At 29.6% G+C, this 18,020-nt stretch overlaps 4 protein-coding genes across 10 annotated transcripts; 2 read left to right on the forward strand and 2 right to left on the reverse strand.

Annotated features, from left to right (window-relative positions):
- Nucleotides 1-53: 53 nt before the first annotated feature.
- LOC126919722 (importin-7) lies at nucleotides 54-7,512 on the forward strand. Of its 5 annotated transcripts, XR_007711755.1 has the most exons (20): nucleotides 54-258; nucleotides 925-1,003; nucleotides 1,079-1,229; nucleotides 1,342-1,500; nucleotides 1,617-1,773; nucleotides 1,873-2,237; nucleotides 2,313-2,458; nucleotides 2,557-2,720; nucleotides 2,795-2,914; nucleotides 2,995-3,321; nucleotides 3,399-3,585; nucleotides 3,674-3,897; nucleotides 3,984-4,076; nucleotides 4,174-4,400; nucleotides 4,511-4,716; nucleotides 4,803-5,075; nucleotides 5,170-5,313; nucleotides 5,413-5,509; nucleotides 5,693-5,774; nucleotides 5,881-7,512. XR_007711755.1 is itself a non-coding variant. In XM_050729257.1 (19 exons), exons 1-18 carry the CDS (start codon nucleotides 175-177, stop codon nucleotides 5,478-5,480), a joined length of 3,174 nt encoding a protein of 1,057 aa, XP_050585214.1. In that variant the 5' UTR covers nucleotides 54-174; the 3' UTR covers nucleotides 5,481-5,509; nucleotides 5,693-7,512. The 5 variants fall into 5 exon arrangements, 3 of the variants coding, with proteins under 3 accessions (XP_050585214.1, XP_050585213.1, XP_050585211.1); XR_007711754.1 differs by having other exon boundaries at nucleotides 5,413-5,774; XM_050729257.1 differs by having other exon boundaries at nucleotides 5,693-7,512.
- On the reverse strand, nucleotides 7,180-8,977 carry LOC126919779 (NEDD8-conjugating enzyme Ubc12). Of its 2 annotated transcripts, none has more exons than XM_050729379.1 (4): nucleotides 8,728-8,977; nucleotides 7,938-8,032; nucleotides 7,673-7,879; nucleotides 7,180-7,511 (listed from the first exon to the last, which is right to left on the reverse strand). In XM_050729379.1, exons 1-4 carry the CDS (start codon nucleotides 8,828-8,830, stop codon nucleotides 7,371-7,373), a joined length of 546 nt encoding a protein of 181 aa, XP_050585336.1. In that variant the 5' UTR covers nucleotides 8,831-8,977; the 3' UTR covers nucleotides 7,180-7,370. The 2 variants fall into 2 exon arrangements, with proteins under 2 accessions (XP_050585336.1, XP_050585337.1); XM_050729380.1 differs by lacking the exon at nucleotides 8,728-8,977 and adding an exon at nucleotides 8,432-8,456.
- A 513-nt stretch (nucleotides 8,978-9,490) lies between these two features.
- On the forward strand, nucleotides 9,491-13,279 carry LOC126919735 (FAS-associated factor 1). Of its 2 annotated transcripts, none has more exons than XM_050729295.1 (12): nucleotides 9,491-9,765; nucleotides 10,362-10,430; nucleotides 10,509-10,791; nucleotides 10,867-11,044; nucleotides 11,133-11,409; nucleotides 11,471-11,573; nucleotides 11,639-11,784; nucleotides 11,857-12,011; nucleotides 12,085-12,280; nucleotides 12,342-12,445; nucleotides 12,525-12,850; nucleotides 12,994-13,279. In XM_050729295.1, the coding sequence occupies exons 1-11, from the start codon at nucleotides 9,727-9,729 to the stop codon at nucleotides 12,847-12,849; spliced, it is 1,875 nt and encodes a 624-aa protein (XP_050585252.1). In that variant the 5' UTR covers nucleotides 9,491-9,726; the 3' UTR covers nucleotide 12,850; nucleotides 12,994-13,279. The 2 variants fall into 2 exon arrangements, with proteins under 2 accessions (XP_050585252.1, XP_050585251.1); XM_050729294.1 differs by having other exon boundaries at nucleotides 12,525-12,837.
- A 164-nt stretch (nucleotides 13,280-13,443) lies between these two features.
- Nucleotides 13,444-17,592, reverse strand: LOC126919723 (exosome RNA helicase MTR4). The gene is made up of 10 exons (XM_050729258.1): nucleotides 17,405-17,592; nucleotides 17,199-17,300; nucleotides 16,639-16,881; nucleotides 16,349-16,556; nucleotides 16,009-16,275; nucleotides 15,104-15,932; nucleotides 14,858-15,030; nucleotides 14,359-14,790; nucleotides 13,732-14,269; nucleotides 13,444-13,638 (listed from the first exon to the last, which is right to left on the reverse strand). The coding sequence occupies exons 1-10, from the start codon at nucleotides 17,518-17,520 to the stop codon at nucleotides 13,481-13,483; spliced, it is 3,066 nt and encodes a 1,021-aa protein (XP_050585215.1). The 5' UTR covers nucleotides 17,521-17,592; the 3' UTR covers nucleotides 13,444-13,480.
- Nucleotides 17,593-18,020: the final 428 nt, after the last annotated feature.

Here is an 18,020-nt window from a genome sequence, read left to right on the forward strand (position 1 = left end):
AGTTCCCTTTCTAACTTTCATACAGTTAATGGCCGGATATAACGCACATCAGTTTTGGCTGCCATATTGTTGTGTCACGTGATGAGGGAGTAGCGAGGTGAATGCGCCGGGTCGAATTCGTGACGAAGAGTTAAAAATTTGGACATCACCGTCTACTACGAAACCAATTACAAGATGGATGTACGAAAAGTGACAGAATTATTACGAGCCACGATCGACCCAGAGCAACAGAAGCAAGCTGAGGAGCAGCTAAATCAGGTCGGTCAATTGATTGAAAACGTGCTTAAATGACCGATACTCCAACAGAAACATGTGCTCCATTCCTATCATTTTCCTTCATTATTATTCATCTTTTATATTTTCTTCATTATTATTCACCCATGTTTATATGCATACATATATAATTAATTCTTCTAAAACATATTCAGGAAAATAAATCTTTTTATCTTTGTTACCTAACAATTTGATTTTTTTTATTAATTTTAATTTTCGAGAGGACGGCATTTAACCAAACTCATAATTATGTGGATCTAGAAATTTTTGTTATATATTCTTCCATGAAATAACATAGATAAATTTTTTAACATTTTAAAACATTATTTTACTGTCTATCAATTCTGAAATATTTACTTATTACTTAATTATTATTATTTAAAAACATTCTTTTTCATTTACAAGATATTCCTAATTTATTATAATCTAATACTATTATTTATTAACGCTCTTTCTCTTTATTTGTACTATTAAATGTATACATCATACTGTTTATGTACTCTATTGAACATTAATAAAAATGAACTATTACTTTATATTTCAAATTGTAATCTAATAAATTTCAAATTATAGTTACATATAATGGTTTACATACAATAATAACTACACGAGACTAGATTTATAATTTAAAGAATTCCATAACGTTTTCAGATTCACAAAATTATTGGTTTTGCACCAACACTACTTCAAGTACTAATGACTGCAGAGGAAATGTCTGTAAGACAAGCCGGTAATTAATAAGATTAATTGCATTAAAAAAAAAAGAGAAAATTAGTTAACTAATGATAACTTAATACCAATTTAGGTGTTATATATTTGAAGAATCTAATTGCAACAAATTGGGCTGACAGAGAAGATGAAAATGGGTCAGTCAAGTTTACTATTCATGAACAAGATCGTGCAATGATCCGTGATGCAATTGTTGATGCTCTTGTACATGCACCAGAACTTATTAGGTAAGTTTTTCTATCACAATCATATTTTCAATTGTAGAAAGTATACAATATATATATGTAACATGGTATCCTTATAAGTAATCTTAATCAATACATTCTTTTGTTGATTTAGAGTACAATTGGGTGTTTGTGTTAGTAATATAATTAAACATGACTTTCCTGGAAGATGGACACAAATAGTGGACAAGATCACAATATATTTACAGAATTCAGATGCTTCTTGCTGGCCAGGTGTTCTCCTTGCACTCCATCAACTTGTCAAAAATTTTGAGTATGTCTTACTAGACTTTCTTATTCAAAGAAAAAATTATTACCAAAACATGACATATTACATATGTTTCAAATTGCAGTGATAATAGTAGAAACATTTACTGGTATATTTTTTAGATATAAGAAGGCAGAAGAAAGAGGACCATTAAATGAAGCAATGAATCTCTTGTTTCCTATGATTTATCAATTGATATTACGACTTTTACCAGATCCTTCAGAACAATCAGTATTGCTGCAGAAGCAGATATTAAAAATATTTTTCACCCTTACACAGGTATAAATTTTGCTTTTATAGATGTTAAACATATTATTCTATATAAAAGTATGTAATCACTTTTTTAATTTCCATTATAATTTATGATTTTTCTTTCAGTATACACTTCCTTTAGATTTGATTTCAAAAGAAGTTTTTTCACAATGGATGGATGTGGTACGACAAGTAGCTGATAGACCTGTTCCACCTGAAACCAACAATCCAGATTTGGATGACGACGAACGAGCTGAATTGCCATGGTGGAAATGTAAGAAGTGGGCTCTTCATATTTTACGCAGAATGTTTGAAAGATATGGAAGCCCAGGAAATGTAACTCATGAGTACAAGGAGTTTTCTGGGTGGTATTTAAGAACTTTTAGTGGAGGGATACTTGAAGTCCTTTTGAAAATTTTGGACCAATATCGAAGAAAGATATATGTATCACCTAGAGTGATTCAACAATCAATTAATTATATTAATCAAGGGTAAGCAATAAATTGAAACAATAATTCTATTATGTTGCAAGCTACAGTTTGAAAATTCTTTGTTTTAATTTATAGAGTAAGCCATGCATATTCATGGAAGTTTTTGAAACCACACATGTTTGAGATAATTCGTGATGTACTCTTTCCAATACTCTCATATTCTGCAGCAGATGAGGAACTTTGGAATAATAATCCATATGAATATATTAGGGTCAAATTCGGTGAGATGATTTATTTAAAAATAAAATGTATCCTCTTTGCGTATACTTTATCTTTTATTATTTTATTTTAATAAATGATATAATTTATTACTTTCTAGACATTTTTGAGGACTTTGTGTCTCCAGTAACTGCAGCACAGACCTTGTTATATTCTGCGTGTAAGAAACGTAAAGATATGCTCCAGGAAACTATACAATTTTGTGTGGAAGTACTAACTAGTCCAAATGCAGACCCTAGACAAAAGGATGGCGCATTGCATATGGTAATTATCTTTATGTAGAAAAATGTTTTATAAGGTAGAAAATATAAAACATTCTAAAAATCAGTTTTCTTTAGATTGGGAGTTTAGCGGATGTATTATTAAAGAAGAAAGTTTATAAAGAGCAAATGGATAAGATGTTACTACAATATGTTCTTCCAGAATTTAGTAGTCCTCATGGACATATGCGAGCGAGAGTAAGTAATCCGTATATTGTTATTTATTAAAATTTATTGATTATTTAATTTGTAATCCTTTCATAATTATTACACTCCAGGCATGTTGGGTATTGCATTATTTCTCCGAAATAAAATTTAAGCAAGAACAAATATTAGTTGAGGCTGTTCGATTGACGACGAACGTTCTTCTGACGGACCAAGATCTACCTGTTAAGGTAGAAGCTGCTATTGCTTTGCAAATGCTTCTTTCTGCTCAAGAGAAAGCAAAAAAATACGTAAAACCTCTAATTAAGCCTATAACCCTTGAATTATTAGCTATTGTACGAGAAACAGAAAATGATGATTTAACAACCGTTATTCAAAAAATTGTTTATATATATCCAGACCAACTTATGCCAATCGCAGTTGAGATATGTCAACATCTTGTGAGTATTATTCCTTTATTTCTTCCCTTTACAAAGTAAATTAAGATATTGAAAAAAATTTTATTAATATTTTGTAGGCTGCGACTTTCAGCCAAGTGCTCGAAACAGATGAAGGCAGTGATGAAAAAGCTATTACTGCTATGGGATTATTAAATACAATAGAGTCTTTATTAAGTGTAATGGAAAATCAACCAGAAATCATAGCACGACTGCAACCAACAGTGCTTCAAGTTGTTGCTCATATCTTTGGAGAAAGTGTGATGGGTAAGGCAAATAATAATAATGAAGGCACAGATACTAAATGTAATATACACTTTATTAAAATGACTGGTAATGTATTTTTTTATTTTAGAATTCTATGAAGAATCTCTTTCATTAGTTTATGATCTTACGATAAAAACAATATCAGGAGATATGTGGAAAGTTTTAGAAATGATATATCAGTTATTCCAGAAAGATGGTTTTGAATACTTTACTGATATGATGCCTGCTCTTCATAATTATATTACAGTTGATACTCCAGCATTCTTATCGAATGAAAATCATATATTGGCTATGTTTAATATGTGCAAAGCTGTGCGTTGATCATGTTTTTATAAAAATTGAAAAAGACGTTTTTAATTTATTTTGTTAAAAATTCATTTTTTATTTGTACATACTAGGTATTAACAGGGGATGCTGGAGAAGATCCAGAATGTCATGCTGCCAAATTATTGGAAGTCATAATCTTGCAGTGTAAAGATCATATTGATCAAGTAAGCTACACTCTAGATGTATATTTTAATGTGCATTTTAACCTAACTTCATTTTATAAGAATGTGAGAAATTTTATATGTAATGCTATTCTTTTAGTGCATACCTTCCTTTGTACAATTGGTACTAGAACGTTTGATGCGTGAAGTTAAAACATCTGAGTTAAGAACAATGTGTTTGCAAGTAGTAATTGCAGCACTTTATTATAACCCAGCACTTTGTCTTGAAACAATGGATAGATTGCAAGGAAATTTTAGACAGTCGACAGAACCAATTGCTTCACACTTTATTAAACAATGGATTCATGATACAGATTGTTTTTTAGGGTGAATTATTTTAATTGTTCAATAGTGATTGCATTTTTGTTTTATAATTAAATATTGTAAATATTGATCCATTTTTATAAAAAAAAAAAAACAATATTTATATTATTTAGGTTGCATGATAGAAAGCTCTGTGTTCTTGGATTGTGTACTTTAATCAGTATGGGTCCCGCAAAACCACCAGCAGTGAATGAATGCGCCCAGCAAATCATCCCATCTTTGATTCTACTTTTTGATGGACTGAAAAGAGCCTATGCAGCTAAAGCATCTGACGCTGGTGACGAAGAAAATGAGGAAGATGATAGCGATATCGATGAAGGTAGTAATTTCCATTTATCCTCCTATATCTCTTTTCATTCATTTTTATTTTCAAAAACTAATAGTGCTATCAATATGTTTATACAGAGATTTTATCATCCGATGAAGACGAAATTGACGATGCTAGTCAAGAATATTTGGAAAAGTTGCAGGAAAAGGTGACAAGGTCATCTACACAACATGGTTTTAATGTATCAGCTTCAATTCAAGATGGACATGGTGATCACAGATCAGATGATGATGGTGATGACTCAGAATATGATGCTAATGAGGAAACTCCACTTGAATACTATGCCACACCTTTAGATTCAGATGATATGAATCAAGATGAATACATTGTTTTCAAAGAAGTAATGCAAAGTGAGTAATCACTATATTCTTATGATTCCCACATATTTGTATCTCCTTCTATTTGTTAGATGAAGTACATACTCAAATTCTTTTTTATTTACAGATATTGAAAGAACAGATACAGTTTGGTATAGAGCATTGACTGGTCATTTAACTGCAGAACAGCAAAAGGCATTACAGGAAATTATTCTTTTAGCAGATCAGCGTAAAGCAGCTCTTGAAAGTAAACGAATCGAGCAGAGCGGTGGTAAGCCTCCCTTTTATTGATATAAAATATAGGTAAAAGTTTGCTTTCGAGATGCATTGCACTAAAATAATATACATATATTTAATGTTTTTGTTTTAGGTTACGCCTTTCATTCACAGACTGTACCTACATCGTTCAATTTTGGTGGAACGCTTTTAAGCCGATAGACACCCGATCGTTTATATTCTTAGCTTAAGTAAGTAAATAAATTGTGAAGCATCCAAGTCGAGTATCCTTAACAATGCAGTACATGTTCCCACTCCGTTAAAACCGAGTTGCACACGAATTGAATTCGACATGAAAAAAGCTCTTATTTTTGTTTGTTTCTCCACGTTTTTGACTTTTCATGACTATGGCTCGGTACATACAACAATGGTAGCATCCTTTCGAGCGTTTGGAAATCCATTCCACGATGGAATCTGCGGAGAAGCACGCTTCTTCTCATAACAAAATAGTAAAACGTAATTAATTCTCATAGTAGAAAAATGCATCTAGGATAAATAAAGATAATAATTTGTATTTTTTGATATGAAAGATATTTTTGATCACTGTTATTTCGATTTCCAGATTCCAGGGAATATGTTCTGATCTCGATTTCCAAATCACTGTGCTTCTTCGCCGAGCTCATGCCAATCCATCGTTCAGCGCGATCGAATCTTTTTTTTTGTACGAGAAAGAAAAAGATATGTATGAAACTAAAAATGGAAGGGTGAAAAGAGAGAAAGAGTGCGTGTATGTATGTGTGTGTTTGAAAGAGGAAAGCAGACGAAAAAGGAGAAAGTAGTTCGATCGCTTTTGAAGCGCTCGAAAAAGTGCCTTCAACATGCTCGACGCGGATGGGACCTAACTTAAACAAAGCAAATTGGATCGAGGCTAGGACGCTTCTCTAGTTTGTAAGTTTCCTAAACAATGTACTAGAATATAATAAATTAATGCTAATTAAAAATGAAGATTTAAAGAACTTAACAGCCTTAATTTCAATAACATTAATTGTAATATTTCAAAAGGAGATTAAATTGATGTAGAATTATATCGCTTTGTACATTATATTACAAGTAAAAGTCATGTACAAAGTTTATGACTTACTAAGTTTCTAATTTAAAGACATTAGTTAAGCTAAGTCCTGTTTTGTAAAAATTGTATAATGCTTTATTAACCATTTTTTATTCATTTATTTGAAGGAATAAAATAAAATTTGATAACAGTTCCGCATAGTAACATTGGTTATCATATCTGACTAGAAAAATGGAAGTTGTATAATTAGGAACAGAATTGACTAACAATTAAAATGCAAAATTTTTTCGTTAACAGCCTTATATTCCACTTTCGATCGATACATAAGTTAAGTTACGTGATTTTAAATGAAGAACTTAGCAGGATATATACATATATCCATTTATGGAAAATAATTTATATCCTGCGAAGTAACCCTCAGGGCGGAGATACATTTATAAGAGGAGCTGCGATGATTGAAATTGTAGATACATTTGCTGTTACATATATGCATATATATATATATACATTTTTAAAAGTAAGATTAGAACAATTCTAGTTTTAGAGATACTACGAAATTTTCATTTGGGTATAGAAGATTGTAGTTAAAAATAAATTTTTAAATACAGAATAATTATACGCTTATTTTCATGTTTAGTCTTGCAAAAAGATGTGAAGCAGTAACTTCTAATCATTAATAGATATACTTTCAAAAACAACTTTAATAATCATTATTAGCAATATGTTCTGTTTTCATTATATATACTAATGAATTAACAGTTGAATAAAAGGCTTGCAAGTGTAAATACAATTTCAATTCTTTGTTACATTTGAAAGAAAGAAGTACAGAAAGGAAAAAAAGTATCCCACAACTCCGAGAAAACAGCACATCGGTGGTATTTTTTACCGATGGTTTATTGACCAAAGGTACGAAGCACTCATGAAGACGCAAAGAGGCCCGTTAAAACGAATGAGATGGATGAGAGGAACACGTTTAGAGCATGAAGGAGTTCTACTCTCGATCTCTTTCCTCAATGTGTCCTCGGATAAAGTGAACGTTAATGTCACTTGAGACACCGTTCAAAATAAAACGCGCCAACATAGCCACCTCTCATTGCTTTTGCTACATTCTGCTCAAACGCTCTCCTATTATTTTGCAGGACCTCCGCAGCATCTTTATTCAATGGATCTTCTGGATTTGGTTCCTAAACAAATAATATCTTTTCATAAAAATTTCTTTGCTCAACTATATACAAAGATGTAACATATAACGAATTTGATATAAATTAAATAATTAAGCATTTATGTAGAAAATTCTCTACTTTGTTAAAGAAAATGTAATAATTATTAATATTATACTAAATACCAAGAAAAGATATTGTAATCCATAGACAATAGAATTAATTGTAAGGACTGGTTTCCAATCTTCTCTTAAAATATTTAGACACACATTGCCATCCAAGTCAATATTAGGATGATAAACTTGTGTTTCACATTTTACTTTAGGCGGCTCATGTGGATAATTTGGCCCAACCTTAAAGCTGAAGACAAATCGACCACCTCTATAAAATCCCTAAAAATTTTTTTAAATCATTACCAAGTCGTATATATAAAAAGAAAAATGTTCTTACCTCATCTGGACAAATAATTAGCTTAAAGCTGAGAAGGTCATCTGGATCAGGAAACTCTGTCCCACATGTTTTTGGAAGATTAAGTTCATTTATGTCTACATAAAATAAAAATTTTTTAATGTACATGTTAAAGAATAGAGAAAAAAATATATTTCAATTATTCAAATTACACAAGGTTATTTAAAGGTCAAAATAGTGAACAAAATATTTTTTAATTTAGGATAGTCTTAAATATTATGTAAATATTAATATTAATAACAATAGATATAAAAACAAATCAAATTGCATTATCTTATTTATTAAGGAATTTTCTTTATAATAATCTTGTGAATAATTCTTTGGTGCTTCATTGGATATAACCATATATTTCTATTATTTATTAAGTTAACTTCTTAAAGTTAAGTTAATTTTAAAATTTTTAAGTTAAAGTTAACTTAATTTGTCGAAACATTATAAATAATATTTTATAAACAAGTTATAACATTTTTGCCCACAAATCAACATCTTCAAGAAATACGGAAATAAATCAATTTGTAAATTCTGCATATATGTATATGCAAGGTAAATGAAAGCAAAGAACTAAATATATAATATACGCGTAACATGGTATCAATAAAAATGGGCAAATATTGACTGTTACAAAATTTAAAACTAACTACAACGTTGAATCTTAACAAAACTTTTAATCAACTTTTAATCGATACGTTTTAGTCTTTATATATTAAGTTGGATTTATAGTAACAAATACAACAGACATTGTAAAGGAGACTATGAGTAACCGTCAATAAACCTTTTGTGATTCTCAGTTGTGCTGCAGATGCCTTCTTTTGGGTGCCAGCTTTCGGCGACTCGCCATCCTTTTTCGCCTGTTTTAACGAGAATAATTTGATCATGATAGAGTGGCGGTGCCCGGCGTGGAAGGCACAAAAGTCTTCTTCCTCGATCGACCACGCGCGCAGCTACGATGCACGCAACAAAACTTTTTGACAATGGAAACAACTACTGTAAATTTACGACTGGTTTCACGTGGACGGAACAGAACTCGATTCTGTTACGATCACGGTATTAAAGTACCATTTTTCATACAGTAAAGCCTGTATTTCATTTATGCATATATGCGCGTAACATATTCCAGATTAAAATTAAATAATTATTTCTTTTCGATTAAGACAAATTTTTTGCAATTATGTTTTTGATATTTACCTATAGTAATGTAGATTATGGAATATTAATAATTTATTTTATTAGTTTTGAATTAATTTAGTGTCTCATAATTCAGAGGAGCGTAGACTGAAGATTAAATGTTATATAAACTACAAGGCAATTTATACAAATCAATTATTATTATTATTAAACGCTTATAATAAGTAAGATATATTATAATTTGAAGATATAGAATGTCAAATGTTTATATTACGTTATCATAATCATAAACGTATAGAAAAGTATTTCGCATGCATTTCTTGTTGTTCAAATATGATTGGAGATCGCTTGTAACGATTTGAGATTCTACCAATCATAATAGTTCACATATATTGGAAACCTTTATTCGTGCAATGAAAATATCTTTCTTGGTATCGTTGAATATACGAACAATTATTTGCTGCTACAAGGGAAAATGTATAAACACTATATACCTAGATGGTTCAATGTTCGTTTCGAATTAGAGTGAGGTTTAAGACGTCAATGGCTTACATTAGTTGTGCATGTTGCTTGTAACGATCAAAAAGTAACGAGGTAGCGTTTCGCGATCCGCAAGTATTTTTTAAGTGTGACAGTAGACGACACGATGGCTGGGATCCGGGATGAGATTTTAGCTAACTTTCAGGTGATATATTAAATGATTAATTATTCGCCAATATTAAATACAAAATAGAATTTTAGGTTATGCTGTATGCATTAATGACATTGACAGTAGTAAAAAAAATTGTATAAATATAAAACAATATTTTCGTTTGTTTTGTCTTCGATCTGTCAAGATTTTAGCGATATTTTAAAGTATATAAAAAGATAAGCATACACATATATAGGGTGGACTGAAAATCGTAGTACAACCAAAAAGAAAACGATTCTATGAGAAAAAATAAGGAAAAAATTTAGTATAAAGTTTTCTCCTTTGAGAATTTAAAAAAAAAAAATGATTTTGAAAATTGGTCAATTTTCATATATCATTAATATTAAAACAATATTCTTTGATGTTTAATTCTGTATATTGTTAAAAACGTTTTTTCACACTCTTTTTGTTTTTGTATTATTGTATTTATGAATCATAAAAACGGATAACAAAGACTGTAAAATTACAAGGACAGAAACAAACTTTAAAAAAGAATTCTGTTGTTAATTAATTAAAAAAATTTTTCTCTATTTTATATTAATATTTATATTAATTATTTATGAATAAATAAATGTAAACTATTCTTTTAGGCATGTACAGGAATTGATGATGTTGGTGATGCTATTAAATATTTAGAAGAATCAAATTGGGATTTATTGGTAACTTTTTGTATAAATTCATTTATGTATTATATTTAAAAATGCATTAGAACTTAAATGATATATCATATCATATAGGCAGCAGTAAATCAAGCTATGCTTCATGGTACACAACAATTACCTTCTGAAGTAAGTCCAGATATAGAAATGATAGAAGAAATTGAAAGAATGCCTCAGGCACATTCATTATCATCCCAAACCAATTGTGATCCTAAAAGTAATTCCAAAGTAGAAGTAACAGAAAATTCAAAACCAGGGACAAGTAAACCTAAAAGTTGCGAAAAAGAAAGAACTCTTACATTCCATATTAACCATCTTAATAATGAATATAAAATAAATTTGTCTGAGTTTTCATCATTAAGTAAGTGGTTAATACTTTATTATATTGTTTGTATACAATAGTTAAAATGAGAGTTACATATACATATCTTTTTAGAGGATCTCAAACAGCTTATATGGGTACAAACAAATGTGCCACCTTGCCAACAACGTCTGTATGGGTGGAAAAAAGAGCCAAAATCAGATTATAGATCATTACAATCATTAGATTTACCTAAAGAAAATACATTGTATATGTCTCCTGCAACAGAAGATGTTGATTTAACAACTGATATGTAAGTAAATTTTCTAAAAAATGATCTGTTTAATTCTATAAAATATTTCAATTTTATGTATAATTTCACATATTTATTATTTTTGTAGAGTGAGTTTATCAAATCGAATGACTCAAACATATACTTTGAACATTAAAAATGAAATAAATAAGGAAACATATAACTTGAAATTTCCTGGAACCAATACAATTTTGGATGTAAAATCTGGCATTTATTCATTAACAGCTGTTCCAGTTCGAAATCAACAATGGAAAGGCTGGCCAAGTTTAGTAAAAAATGATAATGTTATGTTAGCTCAGAGTGGAATTTCTTATCCAGAACATGATCTATCTGTTAATGAAATCCCCATAAAAAAAGAAAGAAAGGTATAGTAATAATTAAAATGCAAATATATATAGTTTTAAAATAATACTTATGTACTTACAGGAAGTTATAGACCTAGTTGAGAGTGACAGTTCTATAGATGAAGATGATATAGAAGATGATGTTTTTGTAGATAACGTCAGATCTACAAAAACTCAACGTCTTAGTACGTACACTAAATTTTTTAAATTTAATTTTACGTTATCAATAATTTATTTAATTTATTTTTAGTGCCAGAAAATGTAACAGATGAAACAATAGGTACAATGCATTTTGCAGAAGAATTTGAAAAACGGTATGGGCCAGCACATCCAGAATTTTTTACTGGTACATTTAAAGATGCCGTTAAAGAATCATGTTTAAAGCCTGCGAAAGAGGTTTGTAATTGATAGAATTATTTATTTTAATTAATATTTTATAGAAAATATTATAATTTTTTAATGTTACAGAGAAAATTGTTAGCTGTATATTTGCATCATGATAATAGTGTATTAGCAAATGTATTTTGCACGCAGTTATTAAGTTGTGAAGCAGTACTTCAAGTTCTCTCAGCAAATTTCATTGTATGGGGTTGGGATATTACATTTGAATCCAATAAGCAAAAGTATATATAACAATAAAAGATAATTTTTTAATAACATCAGACCTTTTTCTTGCAAAATGCTTTTAATTTACAGATTTCTTTCATCTGTAAAACAAACATTAGGATCATTTGCAACATTAGCTATGGAAAATATAGATGTTGATACTTTACCTGCTCTTGTAATTATAATGAGAGCTAGATCAATTACAGAAATGTTTACAGTAATACATGCCAATGTCGGAGTAAATGAACTATTAACTAATTTAATTCACGTTGTTGAAGTATTTCAGGTAAATGAAAATTAATATATGATGTTAATATAATCTCTAGCATTACATTTTTTCAAAATAGGAACAAAGACGTACCGATATTGGTGTTGAAGAAGAAAGACAAGCTAGAGAAAGAGTAAAACAAGAGCAAGATAGAGCATATCAAGAAAGTTTAGCTGCAGACAGGTACATTAAAAATATACATATAATATTTAGATAAATATATATATATATCCAAATTGTTTTAATTTCGATATAATTCTAGAGCGAAAGAAGAAGCGAAACAAATGCAAGAAGAGCTAGAAAAGCAACGAAAAGAACAGGCAGAAAATGAAAGGTTGGCTGAAGAAGCGAGAAAAGAAGCTCATAGACAAGCAGTAGAATCAAGTTTACCTCCTGAGCCACAACAAAGTACTGGTGATGGAGTGCTAAAAGTACGAGTACGGCTCCCAGCTGGGAAATTTTTGGAACGTAGATTTCAATCTGATACGCCATTACAAACGCTTCTTAACTTCCTTATTGTGGAAGGTTATCCAACAGAAGAATATAAAGTTCTATGTAGTTGGCCTCGAAGGGATGTAAGTAGATGATGTAAGCACTTGAGTTCTCACTACGTAAATGTGCTTCTCATTTTATTGAATTAAACGTGGATAAATGAGCTCTTTACATATGTGTCATTACTTTGTAATAGTGAAGTTAAAATTTATTTAATGTTATTTTTTTATTTGTTTCAGTTAACTTCTATGGATTCGAAATTAACTCTTATGGATCTAAAATTCTGTCCTCAAGAAACAGTAATTTTAGAAGAACGATAAGTAACTTGTTGTAATTAAATTAAAATGTAGAAGTTAAACATTGCAATATTCTGAAAGTGTTATTTATTTAACAAGTTTTGAATAGTTATCAGTTAGTATGAGTTCAGTTTATTGTGTAACTACATTTTTATGCTGTATTTTTTCGTACTATTCATTCGTACGACAAATGTAGTCTTATATTATAAAAAAAGGTTCTTTCCATGCATGTGCATTGTATATTTTAAATTCCTAAAAATAAATTACATTTCAAAAAACCTCAAACAAAAGTAGCCTTTTGTTTGTCGTTACCATGATTGCAAAAAGCATTAAAGATATATTAAAGAAGTTCAATTTGTAACAAATATGAATGGAATTTGTAATAAAAAGATATATTTTGAATAATATTTAATTTTTTTAAGAATTTATATTATAAATATAAAGATGCAGCAAAAACGATATCACGCTTTATAAGTTTAATTGCTTCGCTGAATTTATTCTCTAAATCCGTATTTCCAATGTTTTTTGCTGCTTGACATAACTGTCTAAGAACTTCTTCCGAACGACGCATACATCTTATGATAGAGCCTAAAATAAATTAAAGTTGCATTATTCTCTAAAAATAACATGTAAAGGCCTTCAATAATCTAGTGAAAAAAAAAACAACAATTCTAAACATACCTTCAAATATGTCTGTCATTTTGCAAATTTGCAAAAAGGTAGCTCCTTTACACCAAGCATATACAACGTCCATTAAATACGGTTTAAATTGTTCTACATATGCGTTTTCATCTAATTCTAAATTAGCTTCTGTAGATACTTTTGCTATTCTTCGAGCTAAATCTTGCATTTGTCTGAGTGGACCACTTAATTCTTCAGTACACTTAAGCATCTCATTTGATTTGTCATCACAAACAAAACAACTAATTAACGCTACCATTTGCGGAACACTTAGCGAATTAAACAAACCATTAAAAATCATTTCTGTCATTAACAATTCATCAGCTCCATTCAGCTCACAAGCAACTCTGCCTTTTAGTTCTATCACATCTGATGCCGTACAATAGGCCATTCTTCGCAATACTCGTTTCCTACATTTTAGTTCATCCATTTGAAGTATTGATTTAGCTTGTTTTAATTCTAGTTTAGCTTGTTTTAGTTGATTACTTAAATCTTCTTTATGTAAAAATTGTTCATATAGCGTATTTACATCAGGATCCTACATTAACAGAAAGTAAAATATTCATTATTAATGTAGGGAATTAAAACTAAGAAAAAATATGTAAAAACAAAAGATGACTATTTTACCTTATGCAAAGGATGAGCATATAATTTTTCTTCTAACACTTCAATTTTTTTAACAATATCTTTGAAAGCTTCGTCTTCGATATGCATATCTGTAATAGGATTCAATAATGGTGGTCCATCAGGAAATCTTTTCTTTACTTCCTGTATCGTTTTTAATACGCTTTTCCTGTTATCAGATGGTCTTAAATCCTTTGGATAATACAATCTAAGTGAACTAATTTGAGAAATTAATGTGTGTATAACAGGGACTACTTCCACATCACCTTCTTCTCCTTCATGACAAGGTACAGGGCAACCTTCCTTGGAGTCTTTAGAAACATGAAGTAATATATCAATAATAATAGCAGTGCTTTCTTTCATTGGGTTTTTAGGGCTTTTCTTTTTAAAATTCACAATAATACCCCAATCAAACATTTCATTTTCATTTTTTACCTACAATTATCAATATAATTATGAGAAAAAATGATTTAAAATGTAAATAATATATATAAATACATACTTTTACTAATCTTCCAGGTTGTAAAAATGGAAGTAAATATACTGGTTTCGTCAAAAATGACCTAAATTCAGTGCTAAGATGGTCAAGTTGCTCACGTATATCATGATAAGAAGATATATGGTTATACCTATCAATAGTCACTGCATTATATGCAATTTGCAAATCCTTCGCCTCTACAATGATATGCAGAAATAATATTTTATTCTAAATCATAATATTTAATAGGTGAAAAGATAATTCACTTACTGTTATATAGGTCTGGAATAGATGCTTGATTTTGAAATTGATAAAAGCTCCTCTCAAGCATATATTCCGGATTAATTTCTTCAACTCTCAAAAGGTTCAAAACCATGTTATAAGTTAAATGAAATGCTGAATTAATAGGATCTGGTTTTCCTTGTACAATTGCTTTACCAACGACAGGACTAACTTGTTCATCTATCATTAATATTACTATTCCTTTTTCATCTAAACCTCTTCTGCCTGCTCGACCAGACATTTGTATGTATTCTCCGGATGTAATCCAACGAAAGTCTTTACCATCAAATTTTCGCGATGATGTAAATAGAACTGTCCGTGCTGGCATATTTAATCCCATAGCAAAAGTTTCGGTCGCGAAGAGTGCTTTTATTAATCCTTCTCCAAACAATATTTCCACAGTTTCTTTCAAAATAGGTAAAAGCCCACCGTGATGAATACCTATACCTCGTCTTAAAAGCGGTAATACATTTTCAACTTGTGGCAAACGTCGATCTTCTTCGTTAAGAACATCCATAGCATTATTAAATACCTCGTCTACTAACTTCTTTTCTTCTAATGTATTTAAATCTAATTTAGCCAATTGCATTGCATATATCTCACAATCTTTTTTTGAAAAACTAAATATAATTACAGGTGCGAAATTTCTTTCCATAATCATCTTAACCATTTTAAAAATATTTGTTTGCCCAGCATTCGATGGACGAATACCTCCTTTACGTCCTTTAGTATCCCCTTTAGCTGCATCACCATGATGCAAACAAGCCATTGCTCTATTAAAATTTTCTTCTTTAAATTGTCCCGTTTCATCTACAACCTACATATAAATATAAATATATAAATATATGTTGGTTATTTCATCACAGGCTACTTGTTTATTATAGTCTACAAACCAAGTGGATACCATCACCTCCAACGGGGAATATATAATGTTGTAAAGGAGTTGGTCTATAATCTGTATAAACAACATGGCATGGTTGCTTATGTAAATGTGCAACCCATTCTACAAACTGTCTGGCATTAGGTATAGTAGCAGAAAGAAATACATAGTGCACATTATCTGGTAATAATATTAATGTTTCTTCCCAAACAACTCCTCTGTTTTTGTCACGCATATAATGAATTTCATCAAAAATTACCCATCCAACTTCCCGCATTACCTAAATATTAAACGCGCTATTAAAATTCTAAGAATATTACTTACATGTAAATTTAAAAAATATTTTAAAATACCTCAGATCCTCGATAAAGCATATTCCTTAAAATCTCAGTAGTCATGATAAGCACACTTGCTGTTGGATTAATTGTAACATCTCCAGTTACTAAACCTGCATCCTCAAACTCTTCAAAAAATTCCCTGTACTTTTGATTACTTAATGCCTTTATAGGTGTTGTATAGATAACTCTTTGTTTATCTCTCAATGAACATGCTATTGCATACCTACAAAATTTTGTACATTATTTATTATTAACAATACATAGATTATTTAAAATATATCAGTTTTTCAAATTCTAATACATACTCTGCAACAACAGTTTTACCAGCTGATGTATGTGCGGAAACTAAAACAGATTGATTATTCTCGATGCATAATATTGCTTCTTTTTGAAAAGGATCCAATACAAATTTGTACTCTTTTGCTGGTTTGCCTTGTTTATTTTCCAGGGATACATATTCATAATCTGGTGGAACTGCAACTTCGTGTGTACATGACTCAATCGTTTCTATTGTATGTATTTTGATACGTGATGTTAATTCTTCTATACTATAAAAGTTTGAAAATATATTATTCAAAGACAATTATTAAGCGAACCAAATAAAACTTTGCAGATAACTTTTTGGTTAGAGGAACAACTACTGTACAGATTGTTAGAAAAAAAGTATCTAATACTTAAAGAGCTTATAGTACTCACTGAAAGGAGTAGAAAGATGTTTAATCAACATAGATTCTAAGAACAATTTTTACGATGTAAATTTAACTTTTATTATTTAGATGTATAGTTAAAGGAAACATTGAATAGACATTTTTTACTGCTCTTGATAAATACTATAAGCTCTTATTTTTAACACCTTGCATCTTACTTTAAATCCTCCAATACAGGATCAGGTCGTAATTTTTTAGAAATAAATGCATCAGAATTATTTTCAAGTTCTCGTTTAGTTCCACTTTCTGCATTGGTTGCCCTGTGTTCATATTATTTCTTTTAATTAAAGAAATTCCTTGAATTTACTTTCAGAGTACATACATACTTATATTACGAAGAGGTTATGTAAAAGTTTATACTAACTTTTCGTTTAACGATACGTTTATATCTTCATTTCTTGACTTTATTGGAGTTGGAATCACTTCTATATCTTCTGTTTCTTCAAAAACGTCAAACAAGTCTTCAGTAAAATTAGCCATTACAAATATAAATTTATACTCTGATCACAATTTTCATAGATTCTTTACAAAGCTTACTGTTTACATCTATCGACGTCCTATATCGACTAGTAAATATATCGAAAAGGTGGTCGACTATTGAATATATCGAAAGAGTAGTCGACTATCGATTAATTTAAAATTTTAAGAAATTATGTATTTAAAACTTCATACTTTTAATATAAAAGAATTTCTAATTTCAAATAGAATAAAGTGCTTTAATTAATTAGAACATAAAATACGTAAGTAGGATCAAAAGTATTTTTATTATGAAATTACAACTTGTATATACATACAATAAAGAAATATCATAGGGTATATTGAATAATTCATTTCAAATATACATCAATTTTCTTTACATCAATATTTACACTAATATCATCATCATTTTTATTTCTCAAACGAGTCTTACTTAAAAGTTTTATAAATTTTATAATATAAAACATATCAGATCAAATAAAAACCAAAACTTTTGTAACTTT

Source organism: Bombus affinis, chromosome 8 (assembly GCF_024516045.1).
Source record: "Bombus affinis isolate iyBomAffi1 chromosome 8, iyBomAffi1.2, whole genome shotgun sequence".
NCBI lineage: Eukaryota > Metazoa > Arthropoda > Insecta > Hymenoptera > Apidae > Bombus > Bombus affinis.